Source organism: Rattus norvegicus, chromosome 3 (genome assembly GCF_036323735.1).
Source record: "Rattus norvegicus strain BN/NHsdMcwi chromosome 3, GRCr8, whole genome shotgun sequence".
NCBI lineage: Eukaryota > Metazoa > Chordata > Mammalia > Rodentia > Muridae > Rattus > Rattus norvegicus.
Window position 1 is genome coordinate 62,321,710 of NC_086021.1, and position 26,456 is coordinate 62,348,165.

General features: G+C 41.7%; 1 protein-coding gene across 7 annotated transcripts in view; it reads left to right on the forward strand.

Annotated features, from left to right (window-relative positions):
* The window catches only part of Gpd2 (glycerol-3-phosphate dehydrogenase 2), a 137,159-nt gene extending 112,278 nt beyond the window's left edge, over positions 1 to 24,881 (forward strand). For 5 of the 7 annotated variants that reach the window (XM_039104331.2, XM_039104330.2, XM_039104329.2 and 2 more), the window contains 9 exons: positions 1,018 to 1,211; positions 9,579 to 9,713; positions 9,876 to 10,051; positions 10,671 to 10,802; positions 11,565 to 11,723; positions 18,046 to 18,158; positions 18,252 to 18,330; positions 18,505 to 18,603; positions 21,424 to 24,881. In XM_039104331.2, the coding sequence (XP_038960259.1) occupies positions 1,018 to 1,211; positions 9,579 to 9,713; positions 9,876 to 10,051; positions 10,671 to 10,802; positions 11,565 to 11,723; positions 18,046 to 18,158; positions 18,252 to 18,330; positions 18,505 to 18,603; positions 21,424 to 21,549 (1,213 nt within the window). In that variant the 3' untranslated portion in view covers positions 21,550 to 24,881. The remainder of the gene's footprint in view (positions 1 to 1,017; positions 1,212 to 9,578; positions 9,714 to 9,875; positions 10,052 to 10,670; positions 10,803 to 11,564; positions 11,724 to 18,045; positions 18,159 to 18,251; positions 18,331 to 18,504; positions 18,604 to 21,423) is intronic. The other 2 variants (XM_039104334.2, NM_012736.2) reach the window with 2 other exon arrangements.
* Positions 24,882 to 26,456: the final 1,575 nt, after the last annotated feature.

Consider the following 26,456-nt stretch of genomic DNA (forward strand, 5'->3'; position numbering starts at 1 on the left):
CCTTGAGCAAGGAGGTCAAAAGAGGGCATCCTATCCCCAAGAGTTACAGATGCTTATAAGCTGCCACATGTGCGCTAGAAATTGAACCAAACCGTTGTAGGCTGGAAGGAAGAGAGGCTACTGCTCTTGACCACTGAGCCATGTCTCCAGCACATCTACTGGTTTCTATTAATGCTTGTTTACTGTTGTAAGTAAGTGCATCTATGATTTTGCTTTTAAATTGTGCAGTATGTGTTAATGAAAATTCTTGGCTAAGGTTTTGAAAGATTTTGGGTGGTTTTTTTTTTTTTTTTTTTTTTTTTGGAATCTATGTGAGAGGTTGGTCTTTCACTTTAATTATTGACACAATATATCACTGTATTTGAATGATTCTCATTGCTAACCTGTTCCTCTCCATTTGGCCCATCCAATGGCCTTGTTACTTAGCAAATATAAAAACCATACAAAGACCGAGCTGTTTTCTTCTCCATGCACTTTCTGATGCTCCTGTCACTTTGAAGTAAAGTAAGAAATCTCATAGGTGACAAAGTAACACAGGTTCATTACTCATCACAGAATGAAGGAGTTGGTGATTCCATCTCAGTTTTGAGAAAGTTGGCCTTCGCTTTCTCATGTACTTCTCAGATTTTCTACTGTGGGAGGTGCAAAATGTCAAATGTCCCAGGAAAATACATTTCATTGACTCCAAGAAAGGTTGAAGAGTTATCGTTAATTGGCCATAATAAAAGAAATTATAGGCATTTATTCCACTGACATTATCTAATGTGAATGGTCCAAAGTATAAAAACCAAAACAATTGAGAGACAACCAATTAACCGTGCATTGTTAGATGGGGAGGATTACAAGACAACATTATCACATTTGCTTAGCTCCTTATTTTTTTTTTTTAACCTTTTTTTAATTTTAGGAATTTCCATGGCTTAGGATGGAAAAATAAAGTAGTAGTTCATGTCTTTCTTGTTTTGCTTATTTGAGCATGAGCGCCAAACAGAACAAAGTCATTTCTTTCTACTGTAGCCCCGAGAACATGGGACTTCTTGATCCTGCAACCAGTGATGGCAGAGTTATTTTCTTCTTGCCTTGGGAGAAGATGACAATTGCGGGTACCACTGATTCGCCAACGGACGTCACGCACCATCCTATTCCTTCGGAAGACGACATTAACTTCATCTTAAATGAAGTGCGGAACTACCTGAGTTGCGACGTTGAAGGTACCGTGAATATTCCTGGGACATTTCCTCCTCCTTTGATCTACCAGACTTGCTGGGCCTCCAGCCAGAAACATAACCACACCTTGCATACTATAACCCTTATCTTTTTCCTCCCCCAGCCCCCGTGCCCCATTCTGCTGTGGCGAATCTAGATCCTTGCGAATGCCAGGAAGTGTTCCCTCTCTTAGCTAATACCTTCTCCTGACTACCAAACTTTTCCTTTTTTGGGTGGGTGAGTGAATGGGTGGGAGAGAAGACAGGGCTGCATGTATTCCACGATGTCCTTGAACTCTATGTGGTTTATGGTGACCTTGAATTTATGATCCTCCTGCTTTTTACCTCCAGAGGAGTGCTTGTATTATAGATGTGTGTCATCTCCCTGTCTCAGTTTACCAAGTGCTGGAATAACAGGCCTGTACTACAGATAGTAGTCTTCTTTTCAGTTTAACTGGGCACTTTTACTTGGATATCATGGTATTTGTTCTCACCAAGTTGCCTAGTGGACTTTCTTATGCAAAATAGTCACAACTTTCCTAGCGTTACCATTCTGGTTCCCAGCATCAATTGTTACCCCGTCTTCCAAGCTAGAATTTGTTCTTTCTCTGTTTTCCTTACTTAGTGTCTTAGTCTGGGTTTCTACTGCGGTGATAAAACACCATGGCCAAAACAGCTAGGAAGGAGAGCATTTATTCGGCATACATATACTGTCCATTGAGGGAAATCAAGCAAGAACTCAAACTGAATGGGACCTGGAGGGAGGAGCTAATGTGGAGGCCAAGGAGGGGTGCTGCTTACAGTCTTGCTCATCATGGCTGGACCCACTGGATTGTTCACACTTAGGTTGTTTTCTTGCAATACCCTTGCCAACCCTCTTCTATTCTTTTCTTTTTCCCCCCTCCCTATCTTGTTTGGTTTCTCCCCAAGACACGAGCAGAAGACTTCCCACTTTTTCAGTGAATTATGTTGGAGTGGCACACTGTTTATGGTAGAGCTTGGCCTTCAGAACGAGAATTACTTTGGGCCTTCTTTGAATGAGTCTTTCCGTTTTCCTTTCTTCTTTTCTCATGATTGTACAAATGATCTACATGACATCCGCTATGTAGTTCAACGTGATAACGCTGATAACTACATAGGCACTGGCTGCAGAGAAGCTCTCATGAGACCCACTCACTGATTTGCTGAATTACTTTTGCCATCTTTCTATGATAAAAGAGACAGGCTTAACGGTTTTGAGAAAACAGTTCATCTGTTTGTATGATCAGTCGTCATGTTGTCTTCAGTTGAGGAAAGGCAGACACTGTTTTCTTCCGGATGCAGCTCACTAGCATTTACGAATCCCTTTTTCCTAGACAGGGTTTCCATTGTGTGATCGTGTATTTCCCAGCAAAACAAAGAGCTTTAGAAAATGGCTCAGATCACTGTCTTAGTTTGATTGGTCAGCATGGTATATTATTAGTTACTTCTAATTTAAAGAAGTAGGTATAAGTCTACTCTGAATGGAATCTCTTTGGGTATCTGCAACAGTAGCATATACTTATTCAATAAATATTAATTTTCAGCTTCACCGTGTATGTTCAACACATAGCACCCGGAGGCAGGCATGCTTTGTTTAACATCTCTATTTAAGTATCTTAAACTTCCTTGTGATTTAAACTTGATATTTTGCTTGGTACGTCTAGAGATCGAGATGGAGCTTGGGTATCTGGATATGATTGTATTTCAGTATGATAATGATTTCTGCTCGCCTTTGTATAACGTTTGCCAAGAAAAGGGTTACAGATGTGCTATAAGAGTATGGGAACAAAGCATAGAATGAATTCAGGAGTAGAGAGCTCTTCCTTATGAACACTTCCTTAGACCTTCCCATGTAAATTCAGTTAGGACAGGAATCCTGACTGCTTACTGTGCTGAGAGACTGGGTGCCGCTGAAAGGGGATTTGACATCTAACAGAGGTGATGACACTTTTACTCTGCCTATAAATGGATGTGGCCATTCCTGCTTGGTCTCCAGAGTCCCCTCCAGATCCCTTATCCTTTGGTTATCAGACAAATGGAGAAACTGGCAAAGAGTGCTTCTCAATTCTAAAGTTTATGGAAGTGGTTGAACATTACTGATCCAGTTCTTCTCTTAGTTGCGTGGGGGCCATCTTGAGACTGTCCGTTAGGTATAGTATCAGGAGGTGACAGCTTTGTCAGCGGTGTTCACCTTTCCTTGCTCCGATGTATACTTTAGAATTTCAATTAAGAACAGTTCTTATTTTCTTTGCATTCTCATTTCTAATTGACTAGACTCCCCTTGTTTGAGGAATTGCACTTAGTCTTGATACAAGGGAGCAGTTAGTGGACGCTCACTGTCTGTATCTTAGTTGTAGGTTTTCTCTAGTTTTGGTGGAGTCCAATCCTAGTGGAAGTGTGAGAGAAACGAAGCTTTGTCACCCTCCAGAATCTTTTTTTTTTTTTTTAAATGTCCACCTCTTTGTGCTTTCACAGCTCTACAGTCGGTGAGTGAGTGCTGTATGTGCTGGACACACTGCTAGGTAGACATGTCAATCTTTCCTTCTGAGGAAATGTCTACACTCTTTCTAAGAGCAATACAATTGCTGTAGTAGTTGAGGTGGAGGGACAGTGACATTGTTTTTTGATCACAGCTCAGTAGTCTTGGGTCCGTGATGAGTCTTAAGTGACTCTGATACAACCATCTAAGTACTGTGTAGTACTTTGGTGAGTAGTTCTGTATTACAGGGTGTGATATGGGGATCAGTACAGAGTGGATTAAGTCTTTATTTCAGAAACAAGCCTTGAAGTGAATCTTTCAAGGTCATATACCTTTAGGGTGTTGTTTGCCTGCAGTGTGTGTGTGTGTGTGTGTGTGTGTGTGTGTGTGTGCGCGCGTGTGTGCACATGAGTGTGGAAGACAGAGGACCACTTGATTAAGCTGTCTCTCTGTCTCCCCTTATGTGGGTTGTAGGGATCCTAGGAGAATTCCCTGGCTTGCAAAGCAGTTGCCTTTGCCTTGAGCCATCTTGCTAGCCCAGAGCTGCAGATTCAAAGTGCTTCGCATTCACTGAGGCCGATCTAAGCATAGGGAAAGGCTTTATTAAGTGGATAAGTAAGTTCTGACAACAGTTTCTGAGTCTCCTCAGATGGCTCTATCCTTAAGAGAGAGAGGGAAAGGAGAGTGTCAGATCCCAACACTCCTGTCGCTCTGAGCAGCTGCTGCACTTCTGCAGGATGCCTGGGAACGCTTCTGAAAAGCACGCTGCCTGTTGGGAATCAGCCCATGTCTTCTTTTACAGTTTAGACATCTTTCCATTCACTGGCTGGAATTTCTAGATTACTTGTTTGTTCTTCGCTCAAATGGAGTAATTGATAGTTCTGTAGTTCGTGTTGAGTTAGGAGGAAAAATGATCTTTTGAAACATGTATCATTAAGTTACTGTGCAGAGGTTAATCAGAGGGATGCCGTGGTGGGGACCGAGCTATGGCTGCAGTGGATTAAGGGAGACAGAAAATTTGCTGGGCGCTTCATCCAGGCTCACAGTGTTCTGGGGGTGCTTCTCCATGCAGCCTCTGCACTTGCACATGGGCTTGCACATGTGCAATTAGTAGTGTTTATAGATTGCCTGTTATTCAATTAACAGCCGAGCTGGCCATATCAACTCACTGCAGCCCTGCCTTTTCCCTGCCAGAGATTGTACTCGGGTTATCAACTTACACAGGCTTGGCTCTCTTCCAGCTGTTTAATTAGAGTGTCATGCGCCTTGCTTTTTCTAGTTTCATTAGTTTATAAATGTAATATGGTATCTTATTTCTGTGATTAACACTTCATTCCAGCAGGTTAAACACGCCGGTAGAGAAGTATTGATTTCTGACACTGTTTCCCTGTACCCATTTAGATATTTTTTTTCTCATGGCTGTTTCAGGATTTTTTTGAAAGTGGCAAGCATGAGGACTAACACCCCCTTCTCCAAATGCACACCTAAATAACTAACGCCAAATGGAATCACACATTTAGGCTTAATTGTCACTTCCTGTGGCCTTCACTTTCTATTAATCTTAAAATAAACACTCGTCTTTGCCAAGGATTTGAGAGGAAAAGTATTAATTATAATATAAAACAATCACATGAGTTTTTTTTCCCAAGGAGCTATGAAAAGTTCTGCTCACCATGATAATTTCTATCTTACTCTTCATATCTTAGAGTAAACTAAATGAGTGGATTATTGAAGGCACAATAGAAATAAGTTTGATAGGGTCTCACTGTTCGAGAACCAGTTACCCTGGAAGACTCCTTGTAGACCAGGCTGATCTCCAATTCAGCGTCCTGGCTGCTTCTGTCTCCTGAGTGGTAGGCTTAAAAGGGTATGCTACTGCTGCCATTATTAATTTATTTATTCTTTTAGTCAGGCTCTCATTTTGTAGCCCAGGCTAATCTTGAACTCAAGATATTTCTCCCGTCTCAACCTCCCAAGTCCAGGGATTCTGTGCTTGAGACACAAACCACTCTGGGCTCAGAGAACTCTTCAGTATCCCAGTATAACTTTTAACTCTGTGCTGCCTTTTCCCTGGTATAGAATTTAAAGTATTGAGAGATCTAAAATCTCCACTGATAAAGACCAGTAACAGGGCAAGAAAGAGATGGCAAAGTAAAGGAATCTTGATTGGCTGCGTGCGCAGTGTGAGTGTTAGCTCTAAGAAGCCAAAGCCCCAGTTTGTTGTGCTTTCCACCAATGGCACTTTCCATTCCTCTAACTGTGGACAGTTAGAAGTATTCCTGTTCACTACCTACTGTGGGCTGCGAAGGTGTCTGATAGGACCCGTGTCAGCACAGTAATTTGAGAGGAAGAATATTTAGTTGAGTAGACATAGTTTTCATTTCTCGATTTCATGAGGTCAGTAAGAAAGGGGAATGGAAAATAAGGACCACGAGGCTTGTAGCATTAGATATGAAAGCACATTTTTAGGAGCAAAGCAAGCCAGTCAAATGTCAGTGGGAGGCTGTATCTTAGAAAGGAGGGCAAGGTGGACTTGATGTGAATAGCCATCTTGATCTACCGGGATCAGCCTGCCTGTGTTCTAGGACCTGTGTGCTGGCTATTCAAATGAAGTCCAGTTTTCCTTCCTCCGTAATCCCATTTCTAGGCCTTAGCTGCTGCCGCTATTGGCTAGTGAATTGGGCCATGCTAATAGCAGACTTGCCCCCACACTGCAAAAACAGGCTGTAGACTGTCCTGCTCCCCATAGTCTAGATCATTGAAATATTGTACAGAAGGAAATACTTGGTTTAATGGAGTCATTGCATTTGAGGGAGGTTACAACTTGCTGTCATATAAAGCAAGAATTCCAGATGTAAGAAGGCCAAAAAGGTGGTTAGTTGAGTAGTTGAGCAATGATTTATTTTTAGTAGATGTTATACTTCTTTGCTCTACCACCTCACCATCCTCGGACTGTTTGCCTTGTGGCTACAGCATGGCTGTAGAAGACAAGATGGCGATTCGTTATTCTGACCGTCCATCTCCTTTGAATCTGCTTCTTCTTCTTCTTTTTTTTTTTTTTTTTTTTTGGTTCTTTTTTTCGGAGCTGGGGACCGAAACCAGGGCCTTGCACTTCCTAGGCAAGCGCTCTATCACTGAGCTAAATCCCCAACCCCTGAATCTGCTTCTTGAGTGAACTTTAACTGGGGTTCGCTTCACAAGTGTGCGAGGGTTCCATGTTGGTTAATTGATCATCAAGAGAGAGTTCTATCAGCTTCACTGTGCTATTGCTTTTCCTTGAATGTTAGAACTGATGTTTCTGTGTATTTGTTCTGTGCTCCCCAGACAGGACATAGCTGTAGCCTTGAGCTTGAGCTGATATTGAGGAGTTTGTGTGTGTAGGTAAATGGGGGTGGGGTCGGGGGAGGGGGTGGGGAGATGGAATTTTCTGACCCTACTCTGGATTAGTAATGAGAAAGTCCTGTAGACCATGTCGAATACCTCATATTTTAAATAAAAATTTATTCTTTTTTTTAAAAAAAGACTTATTTATTTTTTATTTTATGTGCATTGATGTTTTGCCTGCATGTATGTCAGAGGGTGTCAGGACCTCTGGAATTGGTGTTACAGATAGATGTGAACCGTCATATGGGTGCAGGGCCTCTGGAAGAGCAGCCAATGCTCTTGACCACTAAACCCATCTTTCCTGCCTGATTTTATTATTCTTAAAATGTATTCTTTTCTGAATAGTTAATTCTAATATCCATGTGATAAAATTTTGGTTTTGTGCTTAATCTATATTAACCCCCTTTTTAAAAACTTCAATTGTGTTTCTCAAGGATTTTTATCCCCGAGTAGGGGATTTTTATCCCCGAGTAGTGGGAATAGGTGCACCATTACCACCAGCACTCCCTACAGTTGCCTCCACACACCTCACCCACTCCCTCTCAAATTGGTAACAGCATCGTGATACGAATTTCAAGCTAAAATCCAAATGCTAAGATATCAAGTATTAAGGACTTTCCTGGCTGTGAACTCTTTCTTCCTGATGGCAACCAGTCCCAGGAGTAAGGGTGGAGACAAGATAAATCTGTTCCCTGTCGAATGAACTTTGTGAACGAACTCCTTGAGTGTCTCAGGTCGGCCCTCTGTTTCCAACAGTACAAACCTCGGATGTGTGCTGTTTTATGCCCATTAGAGTGAAAAAGGTGAAGCCTTGGTCAGATATTTGCTTTGCATATGCTTCACATTTATTCTGGAAACTCCAATTTTTCCCAAACTACTTCAGACATTAGTCATGGAGCTTCAAGGGTTTAAACCAAATTCCTGATCAGTGTGGCTACGAAAGTAATTTCACAGACACGGGAGGAACTGTTCACTGACCACGGTGACGTAGAAGGTGGCTTGATTGCTTTATTTTTAACTCTGAGGGCTGTGTAAATACTAATGAAAAATATAGTAATTTCCTAGTTAGGAATTTTATAAAGATTAAAGCACTATTGATGTTGAAAGGTGTTTTTTTTTTTTAAAGAAGTGTGGAACTTTGTGAAGCAGGGCTAACCCTAGGCCACAGAAATCTCAAGGTCATACTTATTTAAGAGATTAATCTGCAAGCACCAGAGGGCTAGAGCTGGGAGTGTGTGTCTTGGGGGAGAGGCCAAGCATAAGGTCTCCTATGGCCTCTAGTTGACCAGACCATGCAGCTGTAAGACTGAAGCCATCTGCTTCCTCCGCAGCTCCTTATGTCCTTGCTGTGTCCCTGATGCATTATAACTGTTGGATGTGGATCCCCTCTTTCAGACTATAGTCATTTTAAGACTGGCCATTAATCACCTACATTAAAATATGCTAGATTTATTTTGGTTGAATTAATCTACCAGAAAGCTAATTTTATTTTGAGATAGGATCTATGTAGCTGCCATGGGCCTGAAACTTAATATAATATGTGTTAGTGTAGGCTGGCCTCTAGCTCGTGGTAATCCTCTTGTCTCAGCTTCCTGAGCAAGGATTACATGTGTTCCTTCTGTCCTTGTGGACACCATTGAACTGTATCCCTCACCCACTGGTAGATCAGTAACAAGTGCTTTTCAGCGGGTATCTGATCTCTTGTTATCAGTATTAGTATTTTTTTAGAGATAAAGACTAATTTTATATTATCTTGTTATTGAGAGAACGTTCATACCCTGCAATGCAAGTATCATGTGGCTACTAGGGGGAGCTGATATGCCCGTCTCTGGGTCAGTTATGGAAGTTAGGGATGGAAAAAAAACAAACAAACAAACAGAGAGTGGAAGTTGTCAGCAGATGAGGAACACCTCAGTTTGAGGAGGAAAGTCAAAACGAACCAAGTTTGACTCTGAGAAAAGGACATTTGCTGGGACAAGTTAGTTACTCATGATAGCTGGTCATGGAGAAAATTCCCCAATACTTTGAGGGTTCTGTGAGGGGAAATGGGAGGACTTGGGACTAGCAGCCATCGGGGACTTGCAGTTGTCATTCACAGAGCTGGGCCTGCTGCAGCTTATCAGGGGTGAGTGGATTGGAGAAAGAGCACATCTGGCCACAAGGTTCTTTGTCATTCTCGAGTAGAGAGTCAGGTTTCTTCTAGAATGAAACGTAAAAAAATCCGTAAATGTTTTATTTCTTCTCTCTTGATGCTAATCCTTTCCCCCATTAGGCTCGTTGACAAGCTTCTGTGGCTTCCTCTTTGAAACCTTTGCCCATGACCTTTAGGTTCTTTCCTCCTTCAAGCAGACTCTCTTCTTGTCACAGAATTCCCACCCTCAAAGTTGTTTCACTTCAGGCTAATTTTTTGATCTCACCTGTGCCTCTCAACTTCCGAATTCTTTTCTTGTACATTCCTCTTTCATTAAAACATTTCCAATTTCTGCCAGTGAGAAGAGGGGATGTCCTGGCAGCGTGGAGTGGCATTCGCCCGCTTGTTACCGATCCCAAGTCTGCAAACACTCAGTCCATCTCTCGAAATCATGTTGTGGAAGTCAGCGACAGTGGCCTCATCACAATAGCAGGTACGGGGGAACTGACTCATGTTTGGACTGTTTTTTTCCACTCTAATGAACAAGTGTTTTGTCCTATTTTTTACTAAGAGGGCACTTTTGTATTATTGGTAAATGGTCAATTATAATAAAAATTCAGAATGCCAACTTGTCAGCTTACTGATTTCTTTGTAGGTGGGAAGTGGACCACATATCGCTCCATGGCAGAAGATACTGTGAACAAAGCTGTCAAGCTTCACAACTTGAATGCAGGACCCAGTAGGACCGTTGGGCTCTTCCTTCAAGGAGGCAAAGATTGGAGCCCCACACTCTACATCAGGCTTGTCCAGGACTATGGGCTTGAGAGTGAGGTTCGTGGACATTGCCAAACTCACTACCTTGCTTTGAGGTTGTCGAGATCTCTCAGTCAGTAGCCATGGTGTGGCCTCCCTGATTTACAATGTCCTTTTTCTGGACTTAACTGCAACAAAACAAAACAAAACAAAACAAAACAAAACAAAACAAAACAAAACAAAAAAACAAACAAAAAAAAACCCCAAACCCCACAAAACCAGAAAAGATGATCCAACTTTATTGTAGTTGTCTAAAAATTTAGTGATGCACATTCGGTTTCCCTTTTGAAATCTCCAACTTACTCAGTTTGTTTCTAGTATACAAAATTTCCCCAGCCTCTTTGCATCTTGAGTGCAAGAAAGGGTGTTCTCCAGGAGTGACATCAGGAAGAAAATGAAGCTGAGACTCCATCGGTCAGTCACTGATCTGGTGCTCCACGGATGCTGAGTCAGTGCTGGCCTAAGCATTCAAAACCCAAGTGGTTTCCTCCCACAGAGCCTGGACCTAATACTCCCTGAGAGCTATTCGTCACAGGCTGTAGGAAAACTGACAGCACTAGAGTACACTGTTGCTTTCTTCTGTACCTAAAAGGACCGACCCTCAGAGTGCCTCCCTAATGCAGTTTCATTTCTGTAGGTTGCACAACACCTGGCCAAAACCTATGGTGACAAGGCTTTCGACGTGGCCAAAATGGCAAGTGTGACTGGAAAACGGTGGCCTGTTGTTGGAGTGCGTCTTGTGTCAGAATTTCCGTACATCGAAGCAGAGGTAGGTGGGGGCCAAGGGACTTCCTGTGCGCGGCGCTCTGCCTCTCATCGCTTCATTCCGCCTTTAACAGTTACGTACGGTTACGTTTCAAAGCGCACACGTCTGCCAACGTCTGCAGTAAGGCTTCCGGCTTTCCCTAAGGCTTAACTCTGAGGCTATGTCGCTGGTGGTAATAGCACGAGTGTGAGCTCCAGAGTCCGTTCACGGAGCATCTCGAGTCTCAAAGTTCCGTGTTTCCCAGAGTTTGTAGTTCATATCACTTCTGTCTAGCTTGGTTCCGTGCCCTCCAGGTGTGATCATTTCCCAGAGACTTTTCTGACTCTCAGTTTGCTCTCTGGTACTATGAAACCAGAGACCAGACCATGCAGGGGCGTCATTGTACCTTCAATCTGTAGTGTCTACTAACTAAGCCACACTTGTTGGTCTCTAAGGCAGAAAACCTCAGAGTTGAAACCACAGCTTTTCAGTCCTAGTGCTTTGCTATTCTGCTGTGTAAATTCCGTGTCCATTAACCTTTGTTTCATTCCTGTGGATGGTGAGAGGCGATGTCTCTATCTTCTATTTAGGAAAACGGCATTCGTGCACGCATATCCTGCCTCCCCCTCTCCCCCGCCTTCTGTGGCAGGCAGATGGGGGTCAGATGGAGAACCGAAGAGGCTACAGAAAAACCCCACCTTTTCTCAAAGCTTTTTTTTTTAAATGTTAAAATTTATTATTTTTAATGGAAAGATTCAAAGAAGCATTTTCTTCTCCTTAATGTAGGTGAAATATGGGATTAAGGAGTACGCATGCACCGCTGTTGACATGATTTCACGTCGCACCCGCCTGGCCTTTCTTAATGTTCAGGCTGCAGAGGAAGCCCTGCCCAAGATTGTTGAGTTAATGGGAAGAGAATTGAACTGGAGTGAATTGAGGAAACAGGTATCCTACAAAAGCCTTTCCAACTACCGTTCTGTTGATAAACATGTATCAGCTTGGGCTGCAAAGGCTCCAATAACTTGGGGTGATGGTTTTAGGTTTCCTGCTAACTTCTCTATTATACATATCCAATATTCTCAGGTCATAAGAAAAGTGGAGAGATATTCTTATGCCAAAATTTCATTGTTATATAAATCTAGAAGATGCTCTTAAATTTCTGATCATAATTCCTGGAAAAGAAAGATAAAAAAGACCATCGGGTGCAGCCTATTCTATTTCTCATTGAAAATGCTCTTAATTTCTATTCTTCATAATCCTTTGATTAAAAATAGTGGTTTTAACACCTGACCAGCAATGGCTTATTACTTGAATTATTTAATATTTTAAAAGACGAGAGACCTTTGCAATATGAAAAAAAAATCAAAGTGTCATTTGATATTTTATATTACCAAATAAAAAAGTAATTTGCTAGGTAGTGGTGGTACACACCTTAAATCCTAATACTCAGGCGGCAGAGGCAGGTGGATCTCTGAGTTCAAGGCCAGCCTGCTCTTCAGAGTGAGTTTCAGGACAGCCACATAATGCCTGGCTTGAACTACTGTTTTGCATTCCGAAGGAATATTCCCTTTGAGTCACTCCGTAGCTTTGTCAAGTACTGCCCTCCTCCACATCATAAGAGCTTGCTGCCCTCAACTTTAGCGTCATGTTTGTGTATTCACTCATACCCCAGCCAAAGCCTCTCAGAGTCTCACCGTGGTCATCCACATCAGGATGGCGTGTCACCCTTTCTTATCACGACCATTGTTGTTACCCTGGGGTAGGTGGCTGGTGTGTCTGCTGTACCACTGCACTGGCTTTTCTCTGAGTAAGCCAGTGTTCCCTTCCGAACAACTTTGGGGGATCCTATGAGAGTACAATGCAGACCGTCACTGGATATGTCCAGAGGCCTTCACTGAATGTACATTTTAAAAGTCGCTTTTGAGACATTATCTTAGGTACACTCATGGGAGGGGGTGAGTGGGGCTGAATTTTGGTAGGTGAGGAAAGTGGCACTGGAATTAGTCTACGAACACTTCAAAGTATAGAGGCTGGAGTGATAGGCCAGGCTATAGAAGGAATAGAAAGGGGTAGCTGCTTAAGCTGGGGGAGTTGTAATAAGACCAAGAGGGCGCTGTGACTCAGAGTCTAACAGTATATCAGGGCGACTGAAACAGAAACCCTGTCAGCGTGGTGCAAGCATTTAATTCTCAACTCCATTCTTCACTGGCTAACATGAAGTCCAAGGTCAAGGTACCATCTGTTCTAAACCTCTTTTTATGGTTCATGGTCAGAAAGGCTCCTTGGCATAGTCATGTGTGTGCGCGCGCGCGCGCGTGCGCGCGTGCGTGCGTGCGTGCGTGCGTGCGTGCGTGCGTGCGTGCGTGCGTGCGTGTGTGTGTGTGTGTGTGTGTGTGGTAAATGAGTATTATTGAGTGTCATGGACTGCAGATGTCGGGGCATGTAGCCTAACCTTCAAGTTATTATGGTGTAGATTCTTAAAGGTGGAATTCCTGGGAAATAATGGGTGAAAGGGGGCATTTTAGAGGCTTAACTTTATTACATTCTTCAAGGGCACCTTGGTCCTGTTTTTAAAACTCTGCTGTAGAGGTTCTAATGTCACTTATTCTTCAGTGAACTGTGGGAATCTGTGCTCAGTGCTCTCTGTCCTTATTGTGGGTGTGTGCAGAGTATCCCTGTCTTTGGACTGTTGATAAAGAGTCTCTGTGGATAGCCGAGGCTGGCCTGGAGCTAAGGACTCTGAGAGCTGGATTATAGGTGTGTACTGGTGCCCATCTGTGAAGAGAATGGCCTTCGCTCAAATTTTATAGTTGGGGAGACAGACCCAGTTTCTAGCAGTAAATTGGGGAGCTGCGCCTATTATCTGTCCATTGATCCCCTCTTGCTGCCTCTGTACTGGCTTATAATTCTTCCAGTTCTTGAGTTTAAATCTTCATGAAGACAGCACAAGAATGGGCACCATTTTTTTTTTCCTGTGTAGAAGAACCAGGGCATGTTCTTATAAATAAACCATCGTTGGAATGATCAGATAGGAACATACTTGTGCTAGGAGGTAGGAAGTAGGAGAAAATTCTAAAAGCCATTTGTGCTTAACATTTCTGGTAAAGGGAGATTTAACTTTATTTCGTTTAGATTTATTTTTATGAGTAGACAAACGTTCTTAGAAATACTCCTGACCTCCATAAAGTAAGAAAACTAAACAGCCAAAGGAATTACGCGGCTCTGGAGGCACAGGAGCTCAATGAGGACAGGGGACGATCTGGAGTACAAAAGAGAAGGAAAAAAAAAGAGCGAAAAGGTTAGAAAGTTGTACTTCTGAGAAAAGGTTAAAAGCATTGGGATTATTTAACCTGAAAAAGCGAAAGAGGAGCGGGGTGATTAATAACTCTGCATAGATGAATTGTGTTGTTTCCACGGTCAATACCCAATGAGTGACCCGTATACTGAGCATGCTACCAAACAAGGTAGGGAATAATAAACAGCTCAGAGTTCTACGGACCTTCCACTCTGCGTGCATACAACACACGCACATGTCAGAAATGCATGTGCATCTTCACAGTTTACAGATATATTTAGAGAGGTGGTTCCCTGAGAGGGAAAGTCAACTGATGGAGAAAAATAAAGTCTTCAGACCGGCGCTGGGTGGTGGAGTTGGGGAATGACTGAGGAACAGGAAAGAACATGAAGGGAAGTGACATTGCCAAACACTGTACACCTGGGTGTGAATTAATTAACGTGTGTGAGAAGATGACAAACAGGAGGGTTTTGTGTGAGATAAATAAGGGAAGCTTTAATTTTAGTTCAGATGATTTGAAACCTTTGAAATGCTATGTGTATTGTCAGTTCCAACAGAGAAATTTCCTTGGAGACCTCAGAGGAAACTTGCTTTTTAGGACAGCCGAACAGGAAAGGGCACGGGCGTCACTCACAACATATTTAGGGAGATGCTGTCCAGAAGAGAGACAGGGAGATTTTGTAATTTTCATACATGGTACATTTTTAATTTTCATCTTGAGTCCTTAAATTTCAAATTTAAACAGAAGACACAGATAGGAAGCAACTTCCCATAAATTTTATTCTATTCAGCGAACTTGCTGTTGGAATTCTTTCTTTTCTGGAATCCTCGAATTAATTTAATAGAGAGAGGCCAGAAATCAGAAGGGGGCAAACACAATACCAGTTTCAAAAAAGCAGAAAGCGAAATCTGTCTTGGTGACCTAGGAATGGTCTTCATATTGATCTGGGCTGTTTTTTTAAAATTATATTCATTAATTTTTATTATTTCACTATGTTTCTTATTATTTAGCAAGAAGTGTAGGCTATGGGGGCAAATAAGGGACCCCTAAGGAAAAAAAATCTTTCATACATGTTGTTTTCATATTACAGTGTGGATCCAGGGAATGTTATAGAAGTGACATGTTTGCAAATCACCAATTTTGACCTCTGAAAAGGTCTTATGATAGCAGGTTACACATACTCTGTCCCCTTGACCTAGTCTAGTTTGGTTCAAGTGTTTACAGTGCTGGTGCTGTGCTTTCCTGGTGTGGCAATAAGCACAGGAGCAAGTGCCTACTGGATAATAAATGAAAACAGTAGCAACAAAGTACCAGGGGTTTCTATAGAAACAAATGAGAAACCTTGTACTGGGTTAGACTAACTTCATTTATTCAAGCTAAGTTTGACAGGCTTAGCCATATAGCGAGCATGAAAGAGAGTGGCTTGGGTTGACTATGACAATGTCAGTTAACAGTGGATCATGATTGTCCCCATCTCATATATTCTTGATTTGTGTGTGTTAATATAGCTTATGTATCTAGAGAGATGGGATTGATTGCTACTCCTTTGTAGGTACTTTCCTTTTCTCTGTTGGAGCATGTTTTCTGTTTGTTGTTTGTTTTCTGACATTGGTCTGGAAGAAAACATCCAAATGGCATAGGGCTTTGCAGTCATGCTTCTCTTGAAGCTCTTGATGAACAAATCTCTAAGGGGAAGGTACTTGATGCTGCTTTCGGTATGCGACCTTTCAGTATGAGTCAGGATCTACTGTAGCAACGTCCCGAGTAAGTTGGAAGAATTGGAGCTATATTCAATCTCAACATAAAATGTTTTAATAGGCACAGCATCCTTTCATAAGCCACTTTGAGTAGAGTAGTACATACAATTTATACAGACGCCCCAGGCTTCTGTTTGTGCAGTCCGTAAGGGAAACATAGCTAGGAAGCTACCTTGTGACCTGGACGGACAGATTCTTTTCCTTCTTTGAGACATCACAATTATCTGGTAGTTAGTGTGTGGATAAATTTCACAAGCAGTAAAGGAATATGAATTGTGTAAGAGATTGTCATTGGAGGGAAGGCTCAGAAGCAGCATGTCCAAAGACATGACTTTTTAGAATAGTTTCGATAGAAAATAGCTGGAAAAGATTCATTGAACAAGAACATCCATTTTAAAGTCAGGACTGGTGGATTTTCTTATATAAAGAGGGAAGCTAGCCTGTGAAGAAGACCACTGGACATTGAGAGATCACGTTTTATTTAACCGTAGGAATGTAGATGGAGACACGTTTGTTCAGTTTCTACATTCGGCACCACACAGCATTCATGATGTTTTGTTTCTTCTGTTGCATCCATTTTTGAAGAGAAAGGAGGTGGGAAGGAATAATGTCAAGAACAGTTTGCCTAAGAAAACAGTGCCAAACCTTGTCGCTGCCACAGTCTGCACAGTGGTTTTGGTCCCCACACCTCAGTTGATGGTCATTTCAGTTTCACATTCAGTATGTGGGGCCTGCGAAGTTGGAAACGTAAGATATACACTGGCTTCTGCTAGGTGATGGCAAGCATCTCCGCGGCTTAGGTTGTTAGAGATGACTTAGCCATTAAGAGGGCTTGCAGACCCACACTGGACACTTCACCACTTGTTCACTCAAGCCCCAGGGAATTGATGTCCTCTGCTGGGCACCATGGACACACGTGCACACACCGCCACAAATACATAGGCATAATTAAAACATAATAAAAATGAATCTTAAAAACCCATCTTAGTGGCAGAAACTTTTGTTTGTTTTTGAATTTAAGACATGTTTTATGTCTTGCTATCCTGGATCTCCATATGTAGATGCTGTCAAACTCACAGAGCTCTGCTTGCCTCTGCCTCCCTGATCCGCCCCCAGCACTGGAAGTGAAGGCATGCACCACCATACCCAGCTCAGCCAGCATTTGATGTTACTCCTTCATATCTGTCTAAGCCATGCTTATTCTCAGGGGACAGGGACAAGAGAGGCAGAGGAATTAGGAAGTCTCTTTAAGCCATCTTTCAGAAGTGGAATATCTCATTCCCATTCATTTCTATTGGCCAAAGTAAGACCCATGGCCAAAGTACACAAAAATAGGATTAAGAAATACATGTAAGTGTGTGTGTGTGTGTGTGTGTGTGTGTGTGTGTGTATGTGTGTGTGTACATGCATTTATACGTGTGAAGAGATTTGCAAACAATATAATAATACTGTCACTTGAGTCGTTAGGTGGGAGAGTGACAAAATGGAATTCTAAGGGCAGTGCTTGTTGTAGAGTCTGGCCTGGGATACTGAGAACAGTGAGAACAACTGTGGAGGACAGACAGCCTCACGCTGACTTTGAATGTCAGAAGCCAGTAGAACTTCTGCATGGCTGACCAGGGGCACTGCCAGCCATGCTAGAGCAGATGCTCAAGTCGTATATAGTTTGCTTTTATTTTTTTTTTTTTTTTTTTTTTTTTTTTTTTTGTCACCACGCTTTAGGAATTTGCTCTTGTAGAATTTGAGAGTCAACACCCTACCAAGAGCAACTACTTTAAAAAGGAACTGCAGCGTTCACCACTGTAGAGCGGGCAATCTTGATGGTGCGGGTGTGGGGGAGCGGTCAGCAGTGTGAGCACTTGTAGAGCGGGCATCCAGATGGTGTGGGGAAGCAGTCCAACACAGGTGACAGCTCCTCGCTTTATGAAATTTAAGAAAAGATGAACTGCTCAAGGACCACCAAAATCCAGAGTTGGGGGAAGAACCAGACAAATGCAGGTCTGAATCTGCAGCTATTAGAGTGTGTCTTAAGTTTCCTGACTAGAGGGAGTGGTGGAACTTCAGCCAACCTGGATGTTGGTACAATGAGAATCAGTTTCTGCTGATAAAGGCAGTGTGTGTTGTGTGTGTGTGTGTGTGTGTGTGTGTGTGTGTGTGTGTGTGTGTGTGAATAGCTCCTATTAATCTGCAACCTTTGCACATGTGTTTCCGTAGGAAGAACTTGAAACAGCCACGAGGTTTCTGTACTATGAAATGGGCTATAAGTCTCGAACAGAACAACTCACAGATAGTACTGAAATCAGCCTGCTGCCTCCAGACATCGATCGGTACTTTCAATGCCCTTCCTTCCCTCCTGTGTCCTCCTCCTCTTCCTCACCACTCTTTTATGTAAGACTATCTGCCCTTATTCAATTTTGCAGGTACAAGAAGAGATTTCACATGTTTGATGAAGACGAAAAAGGCTTCATTACCATTGTTGATGTTCAACGTGTGCTAGAGGTGAGACATATTTTTTTCCATTGTCAGTCTTCTCTTGTAGAAGGATATAAAATTAATATTGGTTCGTATTTTTCACAAGTAATATTTTTAGAGTTTGAGCGGTCAAGTCACATTAGCAGAAAGCTCCACGTAAATTTTAGTCTAACCCCCTTTTCTCTCTGCTCCTCTTCCTAGAGTATCAATGTACAAATGGACGAAGACACACTACATGAAATTCTCTGTGAAGTAGACTTGAACAAGAATGGTCAGGTTGAGCTCCATGAGTTTCTGCAGGTGAGTTGTGATTAAACAGATGCATCTGTGTTTTTGCTTTTGCTTGTCCTCGTCTTGAGGACAGATACTTAAGTCTCCCTGTTAGTTTCTTCACTCTGAAAACGTAGCCTGAGCAAGTGGTGGCTGATCTGTCTGCCCTTGAGGGTGAGCTCTGTTTGTGTCTGCTCCTTTTTCTTTCTCTTTATAAGAGGCACCTGTTTTATTGGCTAATTTAGATGAAATCCATGTTCATTTTGGTATAGAGAATTGCATAAGAACTACGGAAAGTCATTGTTCATTGTTGAAATTGGAGAAATTATAACTCACAGTTTTTTAAAATTCACTGACTAATCATATTCACCTAAGAATACTATTAGTCAATTCTTACATTTTGAAGAACCAGAAAAGCAAAGGAGGAGGCTCCAGACCACAAATTTAAACATCTCCATGTCTGATGTTCAACGAACCAAGGCTTCAATCGTACAATCACTCTAACCAGGAAGGAGATCCATTTTGTTCCCATAACCTCACACTCGATGCTCTACATCCCCCCGTAATAGTTCTATAAAGGAAAGAAATTCAATACCGTCTTCCTAGCCGTGCGTGCCCAGGACTGATCATTTGAAGAGCGCATGGGTTTCAGGCAGCCAGGTTTTTTTTTTGGAGTGTTTCTTGGGCAGGTATTTCAAATGAATGCCAGGTCTTGCTTGCACCATGGCAATGATGAATGCTGAACATGAAATAAATTAATGCTGGGATTTTGGTCAGTGTCAGCCCTTTCTTCACTGTGTCAAGTTAAACAAACAAGATCAAGGCAGAGGAAATGGTAATTGTCTCTCTGGAGATGCAGCTGCAGATAAGAAGATTGTTGAATCTAAATGCAGAAAATTCTTGCAGGTTGTGTCCAGCATTACAAAAAAAGAGTGTTTAGTTATTTAATTAACTGTTTAACTGAATGTGAATTTTAAAGGGAGTTTGAGATTTACGGGTAGGGCTTTTAACAGGAAACATTTAGTACCTCTTTTTGTATAGTTTTTCTGGGGGAACATTTCCTTGTCTCAGAATTCCAGAAAGTTCTACTTTAAATAAGTAGCTTATGCTCCATTTCTTGTGTTTTGCAAACAAACAGCAGCATTTAGACCAAAAACAAAACAAAACAAAAAACAACAACAACAAAAAAAAAAAAAACCCAAAAAAACAAAAAACCAAGGGCTATAGAAACAATAGGCATCTAATTTAATGAATATGTTTCGTGGCTTGGGTTTTAAGCAATTTTCTTGAATGTAGTAGAGTTGTGCACATACAAAATAATTTAAACCAACTGCAGGTTTTCTTGTAGAGTTTTTAAATAATTAAGTATTTCCTGTCCAGTTCTAAATAAAAGCAACCATTCATCCTTTCAAGAACACAGCATAATTTCCAAGTTATAAAACACTGGCTCTTGTCCTCATGAGGTCTGTTCACACCTAGACGTTATTTTTTTTTTTCTTCCAGTATGGTTCTTGGATACACGTAATACCTAATAGAAAACTTTTAAGTTTGTGGAGGTTGGTACAGCCACTATTAGTGGCTGAGAGAGGAGTTGGAGCCCAGCTCTGACAGTTGTTACCTCTGATAAATCCCAGGGTTCTCCCAGCATCGGAGAGAAAACAATAAACAGAAAATTGTTCTATCTTTAAATGTCAGCATTCCTTAGGTAATATATTTCTCCAGTGTAAAGTATGTTGTCTCCACCTTTGATTGTTTAATGGCTTATTTTCCTTTTCTGACTATTAAGAGCCCACACTGACCCTGTTAAAGATCTGCTTTTGGATGCATGTGTGTTTTCTGTCATCATGATGGGAGGAGTTATGGAGAATGCCCGATGGGAGGAGTTATGGAGAATGCCAGCGTGTAGGATTTGTTTACGGCTCTCGCCATAATGACACCTGTGTATGGGGGACTCCGTCTCCCGTAAGCAGTCGTTTATGAAGCAGCTTTTAATAAGGTCAGGAGATTCAGGTCCAGCCTTGGGGCAGATGCCCAGAACTCCCATGTAGAGCTTGTTTTTCCAAATGTATCTCCGTAGGCTAAAACCTAATTTGAACATATTCACATGTATTTTTAAAAAATAGAACTAACTCAATTGAGTACATTTTTTTTCTTAAATAGGAGAAATTAGATTTTAAAAACTCCGCTAGTCAGTGGAAGGAAGAGGCAGTCTTCATCCTCAGAATTGCAAGGGGTTTTCTGCATTAAAGGACTTTGCCTACTGTCTGCATGCAATTTTAGAACTCATTCTGACTTTATCCATTGGATAAAAAATGAATCAGCTAAAATCTGGGTGGTGAAATAATTTCAATTAGGGCAGATCTCGCAGTCCTTTTTCAATGACTTGTATTTAAATTTGTTTGGAAACACTTCCAGGGATTTGAATTTAGAGGACTTAATTGTCAAATACCATAACACCGAAAAATGGTAATTAAATGTAGGAGGTTGTGGTTTGTCTTCGCTCTTCCCTGGGATTCCTTTTTAGAATTTAAAGACAGAACTAAAGATCCAATATTTGACGTTAACATTTTTTTTTAAAGTGACCCAAATTGCACATTGTGGGCGAAGGAGTTGATTAAATTTGCTGTTAGGGTAGTCAGATCTACTGAGTAGATGCTGTTGGAGGCGGAGGCAGAGGTGGAGGCGGAGGCAGTGGTGTGGCTGCGCTGTGAAACACGGCTCCCTTCGTCTCTTCTTGAAGTGCTCCAGAAGTCACACGTGTGGAGCTGATGGGACAGCTCTGGAGCTGGGAAGAGGGGAGAAACATGAGCTGGCCTGGCTGCTGAGTGAGTTCCTTCTCTTCTCTTACAGCTGATGAGCGCAGTTCATACAGGAAGGGTGTCTGGAAGCCGGCTTGCCATCCTCATGAAGACTGCCGAGGAGAACTTGGACCGTAGAGTTCCAATCCCCGTGGATCGTAGTTGTGGAGGATTGTGAGTCTGACCAATAAATCCACAACCAACAAGCCTAGGACAGTCAGCACTATGTACAACCAGAGACGACTTAAACCACTCTAAAATAGTGGCCATTGTAGCTGCCTTTTTTTTTTTTTTTTTTTAAAAAAAAAAAAAAACAAACAAGGGAAAAACAGCAAAATCAAAAAAAAAAAAAAAAAAAAAAAAAGGAAAAGGAATAAGCAAGCAAACAAACAAAAACACTGGAAAACATTCCAAAACTTTAAAGATGTTGGTGTGCTCGCCAACACATTTTGCCAATACTTTATTTGTATCTGCCATGAAGTCTAGCTTCAACAAAGAGCTTTTTTTTTTTTTTAGTGCACATTGATTTAATGTTTTGTATCCATTTTTGTAACCTGTCAGACTTGACACTCTGCCTGTCCATTCATTCATTCATTCAAACAAGTTTTAGAGGCAGACTCCCTATAGATCGGAAAGATTTTGCGAGCGCCCAAACGGTCAGGAGCCGGAGCTCGTAGACAACGTTTTTTTTTTTTTTTTCTAAAAAATCATTTGACCTCTTAACGTGATAATGTTTTGGGGAGACTTCTCAACCCTGTCTTGCTACCCAACCCCTTACAATTAACACCGTATACTTTTCTGTCTGGAGTAACTCTGGCTAATCTGGAGAGGGAAGACAAAGTTTAGATCTGGTTGAGATTTGGTTACGTTTCTAAAAGAAGAACTCCGAAAGCTTCCAGACTTGCAGGCGTAAGATAAAGACAGCGTTGACATTTGCCGGGAGGTACGGCGATAGCTGCTTCTCAGCTATCATTTTTCCCCCTAGGCACTGCTGGCTTTCTTTGACTATTATAGTTGCCAGAAAAATCCTTGCTTTTTTTACTTTGAAACCAGCATTTGAATGGCAAGTTGGATATAATGGGATGAGACCAAATCTTTCCATTCCTCACGGGAGTAATGATAGAACACAATTTCCAATCCCACAAGTGCCGAATCTTGCAGCCTGTGGTGTTGTCAGGCCTGTTCTTGTCGGGGGTGGGCAGTAGTGGTGGCATTTGCAAAGAGCTAATAAAAACGAATTGGGCAGACTTCCGTTAACTTTAATTATGAAATTAAAATAAGGAATGCCACTTTTATATTGGAAGCTGGTCTGTTTGCCAAAGGTCTTTCTCTTTGAGTACTCAATGGGAAAATTCTCTTTCTAACAAAAAATAAAATAAATTAAAAATCAAAGAAAGACATTAGACACACACACACACACACACACACACACACACACACACAAATCAAACCCAAAAGTCAGTGCCCATTGAACTCAACAGATAGTGCACAGAACAGAGGTACCTTGCCAGTTGGAAGATGTTTTTGTTATAGTCTGTTGGCGTTATAACTAATAGTCTTAGTACTTACTAATTGGCCTCCCATCTCTGAAGCTACCAACAGTTAGCTTCCTGTGCATAGTAGGACGTGTAGCTCTTCGTTCACACTTCTCTCCTGTCGTTCACACTTTTCTCCTGGCAGCCTTTGTTGCACAGACCACGTCCTAGCCTTGTGAACTGGTACATAAACCACCTTTGTGCTACTGTTCCGCTTATGCACACATTGTGTCTTTCTGCCTCATTCATTCTGGGTCATGAATATCATATCATATAATGTAAGCTGGGAGGTTCTCAGTCCCCGCCTCACACCCTCCCCCTCCCCCACCCCCACGCCCTCCCCATCCCATACCCCTGAAATATGCAGAGAGACTGCAGGGAGAGACACTCAACTCGTTATTAAATGAAGTATAGATGCTTCCACTTCTGTGTCAGGGAAACCTAAGTGATGTCACAGCAGGTGTCACTGTGAATTCTTTTCTTTCCAAGTGTCAATTTTTTACACTGGTTTGTATTTTTTTTTTTAAATAGATGGAAGCATGTGGCTTTGCAATTTAGTGGGATTTTTTTTTTCTATCATGACAATAAAGTTCACTTTATACCTCGTGACAGTCAAGTCGGCAGAAAAGCTATCCTTTAAGACATCCCTTTAAGATCTGTGCAGATATATCACAATATTCTACATCGCTACTTCCTCTCTCTTTCTCTCTCTTTCTAGTTAGATCAAGATAACGGTGGCTTGTGTCATCCCTGATTCTCTTACAGTAGGGACTGGGCTCAGAATGTGACTTGATTAGGCTGATCTGCACTTGGAAAGCAGGTCTTGTCTGTATATGCCTTGCTCTGAACGAAGTTCCCTTAAGGACAAAGGGAAGCGCACTGTGCTTCGTTTGAGCTTCTCTGCCTGGGCTTGGTATCTGCTCATTCTAAAACACGCTCCTTCACCAGTCCCTGAGACTCTCGGAAACGAGCTCCTTTTTAATCACACTCCTATGAGTAAAGCACCCCAGAATTTCTCTATGAGTTCCCAATGAAACCTGTACAGGTTTTTAAATTTTAAATCCAATTTAAGCCAAGAGGAGGAAGGAACTCAGGGGAAGAAGCCCCTTCAGAAACTCCTCCAGAGAATAAACCGTGTTTGTCTTTTCCCATAAAACTGCTATTTGTTGATTTTGTTTGGCTGTGGGAGGGGGTGAGAGGAGATCACCTTTTATCATCAGGTGATTTATTTCCTCCTGACGGGATTCAGGTGAAGGAAGCCCATCTGTTCTGGAGAGCTGTGTATGCCTTTAACTAGCCTCCGTCCCATTGCTTGAACAGTCATTACTGGCTTAGCTACGGTTGCTGCCTCAGTCATCATGCTGCATATTCCTGCTTTCCCGTATGTTCATACTGAGTGTGACACCGGATCTCTGCTCTCGGGTGCATGCTTCGTACTCTGCCTCAGCTTATGCCTTGATTTTTGTCCATTTCAAAATACGCGCAACAAAAAATGTTCATTCTGATTTTAACTCAGTTCAGCAGAGAGGTTGTCATTGACCTTTCCCCCCTCTTTCCCTCTTTTTTATCCGTAAAGGTCTTTTTACATATGAATGTAATCACGTCCATGACACCAATGCTGTAAACTCTGCACTGCAGTTTACTCTAAGGAGTGAAAAAGCCCTACTGTGTTTTAAAAGAATCCCCTCTCTTAGTCCAGTCCTGGAGTGGATGCACGTGCTGCACGCTCTCTCACTCGCACAGTTTTTATGTATTGTGTTGGGTTATCGTTCTAGACTGGACTGTTAAATGCTGTCTGTGAGGCTGGACTGTCATTTTTATAACTGTCTTCGTATTTTATCGCCATTATTTATTACTTTTGATATACAGAATGAGCCGCATGCATTTATAGAGCAATAAGAAGATGTATTTAATGTGCCTTGTTTTTAACTGAGTAAGAGCTGAAAGCATGAATCAATAAAACTGATTAAAGTGGTCCATTTTGTTGGCATTTTGATGTTACGCGCGGTCCGACAGATAGTGTTAATTACTGCTCAAGTTTTGAGAAGTTTTGAAGATACTTTCAGAAATTATATTTTAAATGACATACATTAGCTCTCTTGCATTAGAATCTTGTAATTTTTAATCTTGAGTGAATTGTCTGTATCGACAGATGTGATTTTATGAGCCTACCAAAATTATTTGTATTAATTTGTTGCTCCAGCTTTCAGGGTATGGTTTCTATTTTATGTGACCCTAGTCTACATTCATCCCATTACAACTCAGTAGAATTTCTTCCCTCCTTTTTTTCTTTTCTTTTTTTTTTTTTTTTTGGTCGTCAACCAGAATCTCTCAGCCTCCACATTCCCAGGCATGCTGATGAATTTTATCATAACTAAAATCAATAGAAATGAATGGGAAAGATTACATAATCCATTTTGATCATCTTACATGTCAAGTTAGTGCAGGGTTGCCAAGCGTTGATAAATGCTCTGACAGAAAAAAAAATGCTATATATTTTCATTGTCAGTAAATCAGTAAAGCTGTTATCAGTTTAACGCTGGCCAAATTTTATACTGCCCATGTTATTTTATAGGTTTTAATTTGCACATGTACAGAGAGAGCTTTCTCTCTTTGTAGCTCACAAGTGCTGCCTCCAGGTTGAGCGTGCTCGGAGGCGTTTGCGAGTTTCTCATAGTCCTTCGAAACTGTATCCCAAGTGGAGGCTCCTTCCCAGACAGACTTGGAACAATAAGCCATTTGTTCAGCGTCTAGGGGCAAAAAGAAAACCATAGCTCAAAACGTTTTCCATAGATCCAGCTTATGAAATTTGATAGCACCCAAACAAAATTTGTCAAATATTGCACGTAGGTTTCCAATATGTAAAATTGATTCACTTTTTTAAAAAAAGGGACATGATACCGGCCTCAATATTTTGCGGTTTTTGAAAACAGCACATTATCACTGGTATAAGATCACATCTGATGGCATTTGACTTATCAAGGCAAGACGTAACAGGAGTCTTAAACTGTTCTGGCACCCTTGTAACGAGACACGTTCTGTATAGGAAGCAGAAATGATGAGCCTTCGATGCCAGCACTTTGTATTTTAGGTCTCTAATTAGCCACCTAATGTGCGAAATGTAGGCACAGAACATGATGTATGTAAGCCTCAGTGATGCCACAGACAGCCCTGCAGGCCCTGTGCTAAGAGGTGCAGCACGGAAATCAGCTGCTGTCCTTCGGTGTCTTCAATACCTGCTGAGGACCTGATGGGAGCTAAGCAAAAGACTGCCTTAGCAGAATCATCATGACCATCTCTGTTGTCCATGTCTGGCACTGAGTAATATACTTTTCATGCATTGCCACCAGAAGTGTTGGCATGGTAGTCACTTGACCTAGGAGGTTTGTGTCGTGCTTCCTTTGGGTAGGCACCATATTGTATTTCACTGGACGTGTAGGACTGAAATGCATAGTGTGCCCTGGCTTGTTTGTTCTATAAGCTTCTGAACCTTGCAGACCCAAGTGCAAGGTTATCTTCCAAGTAAACGGCTCCTGCAGGGAAGTCTGCA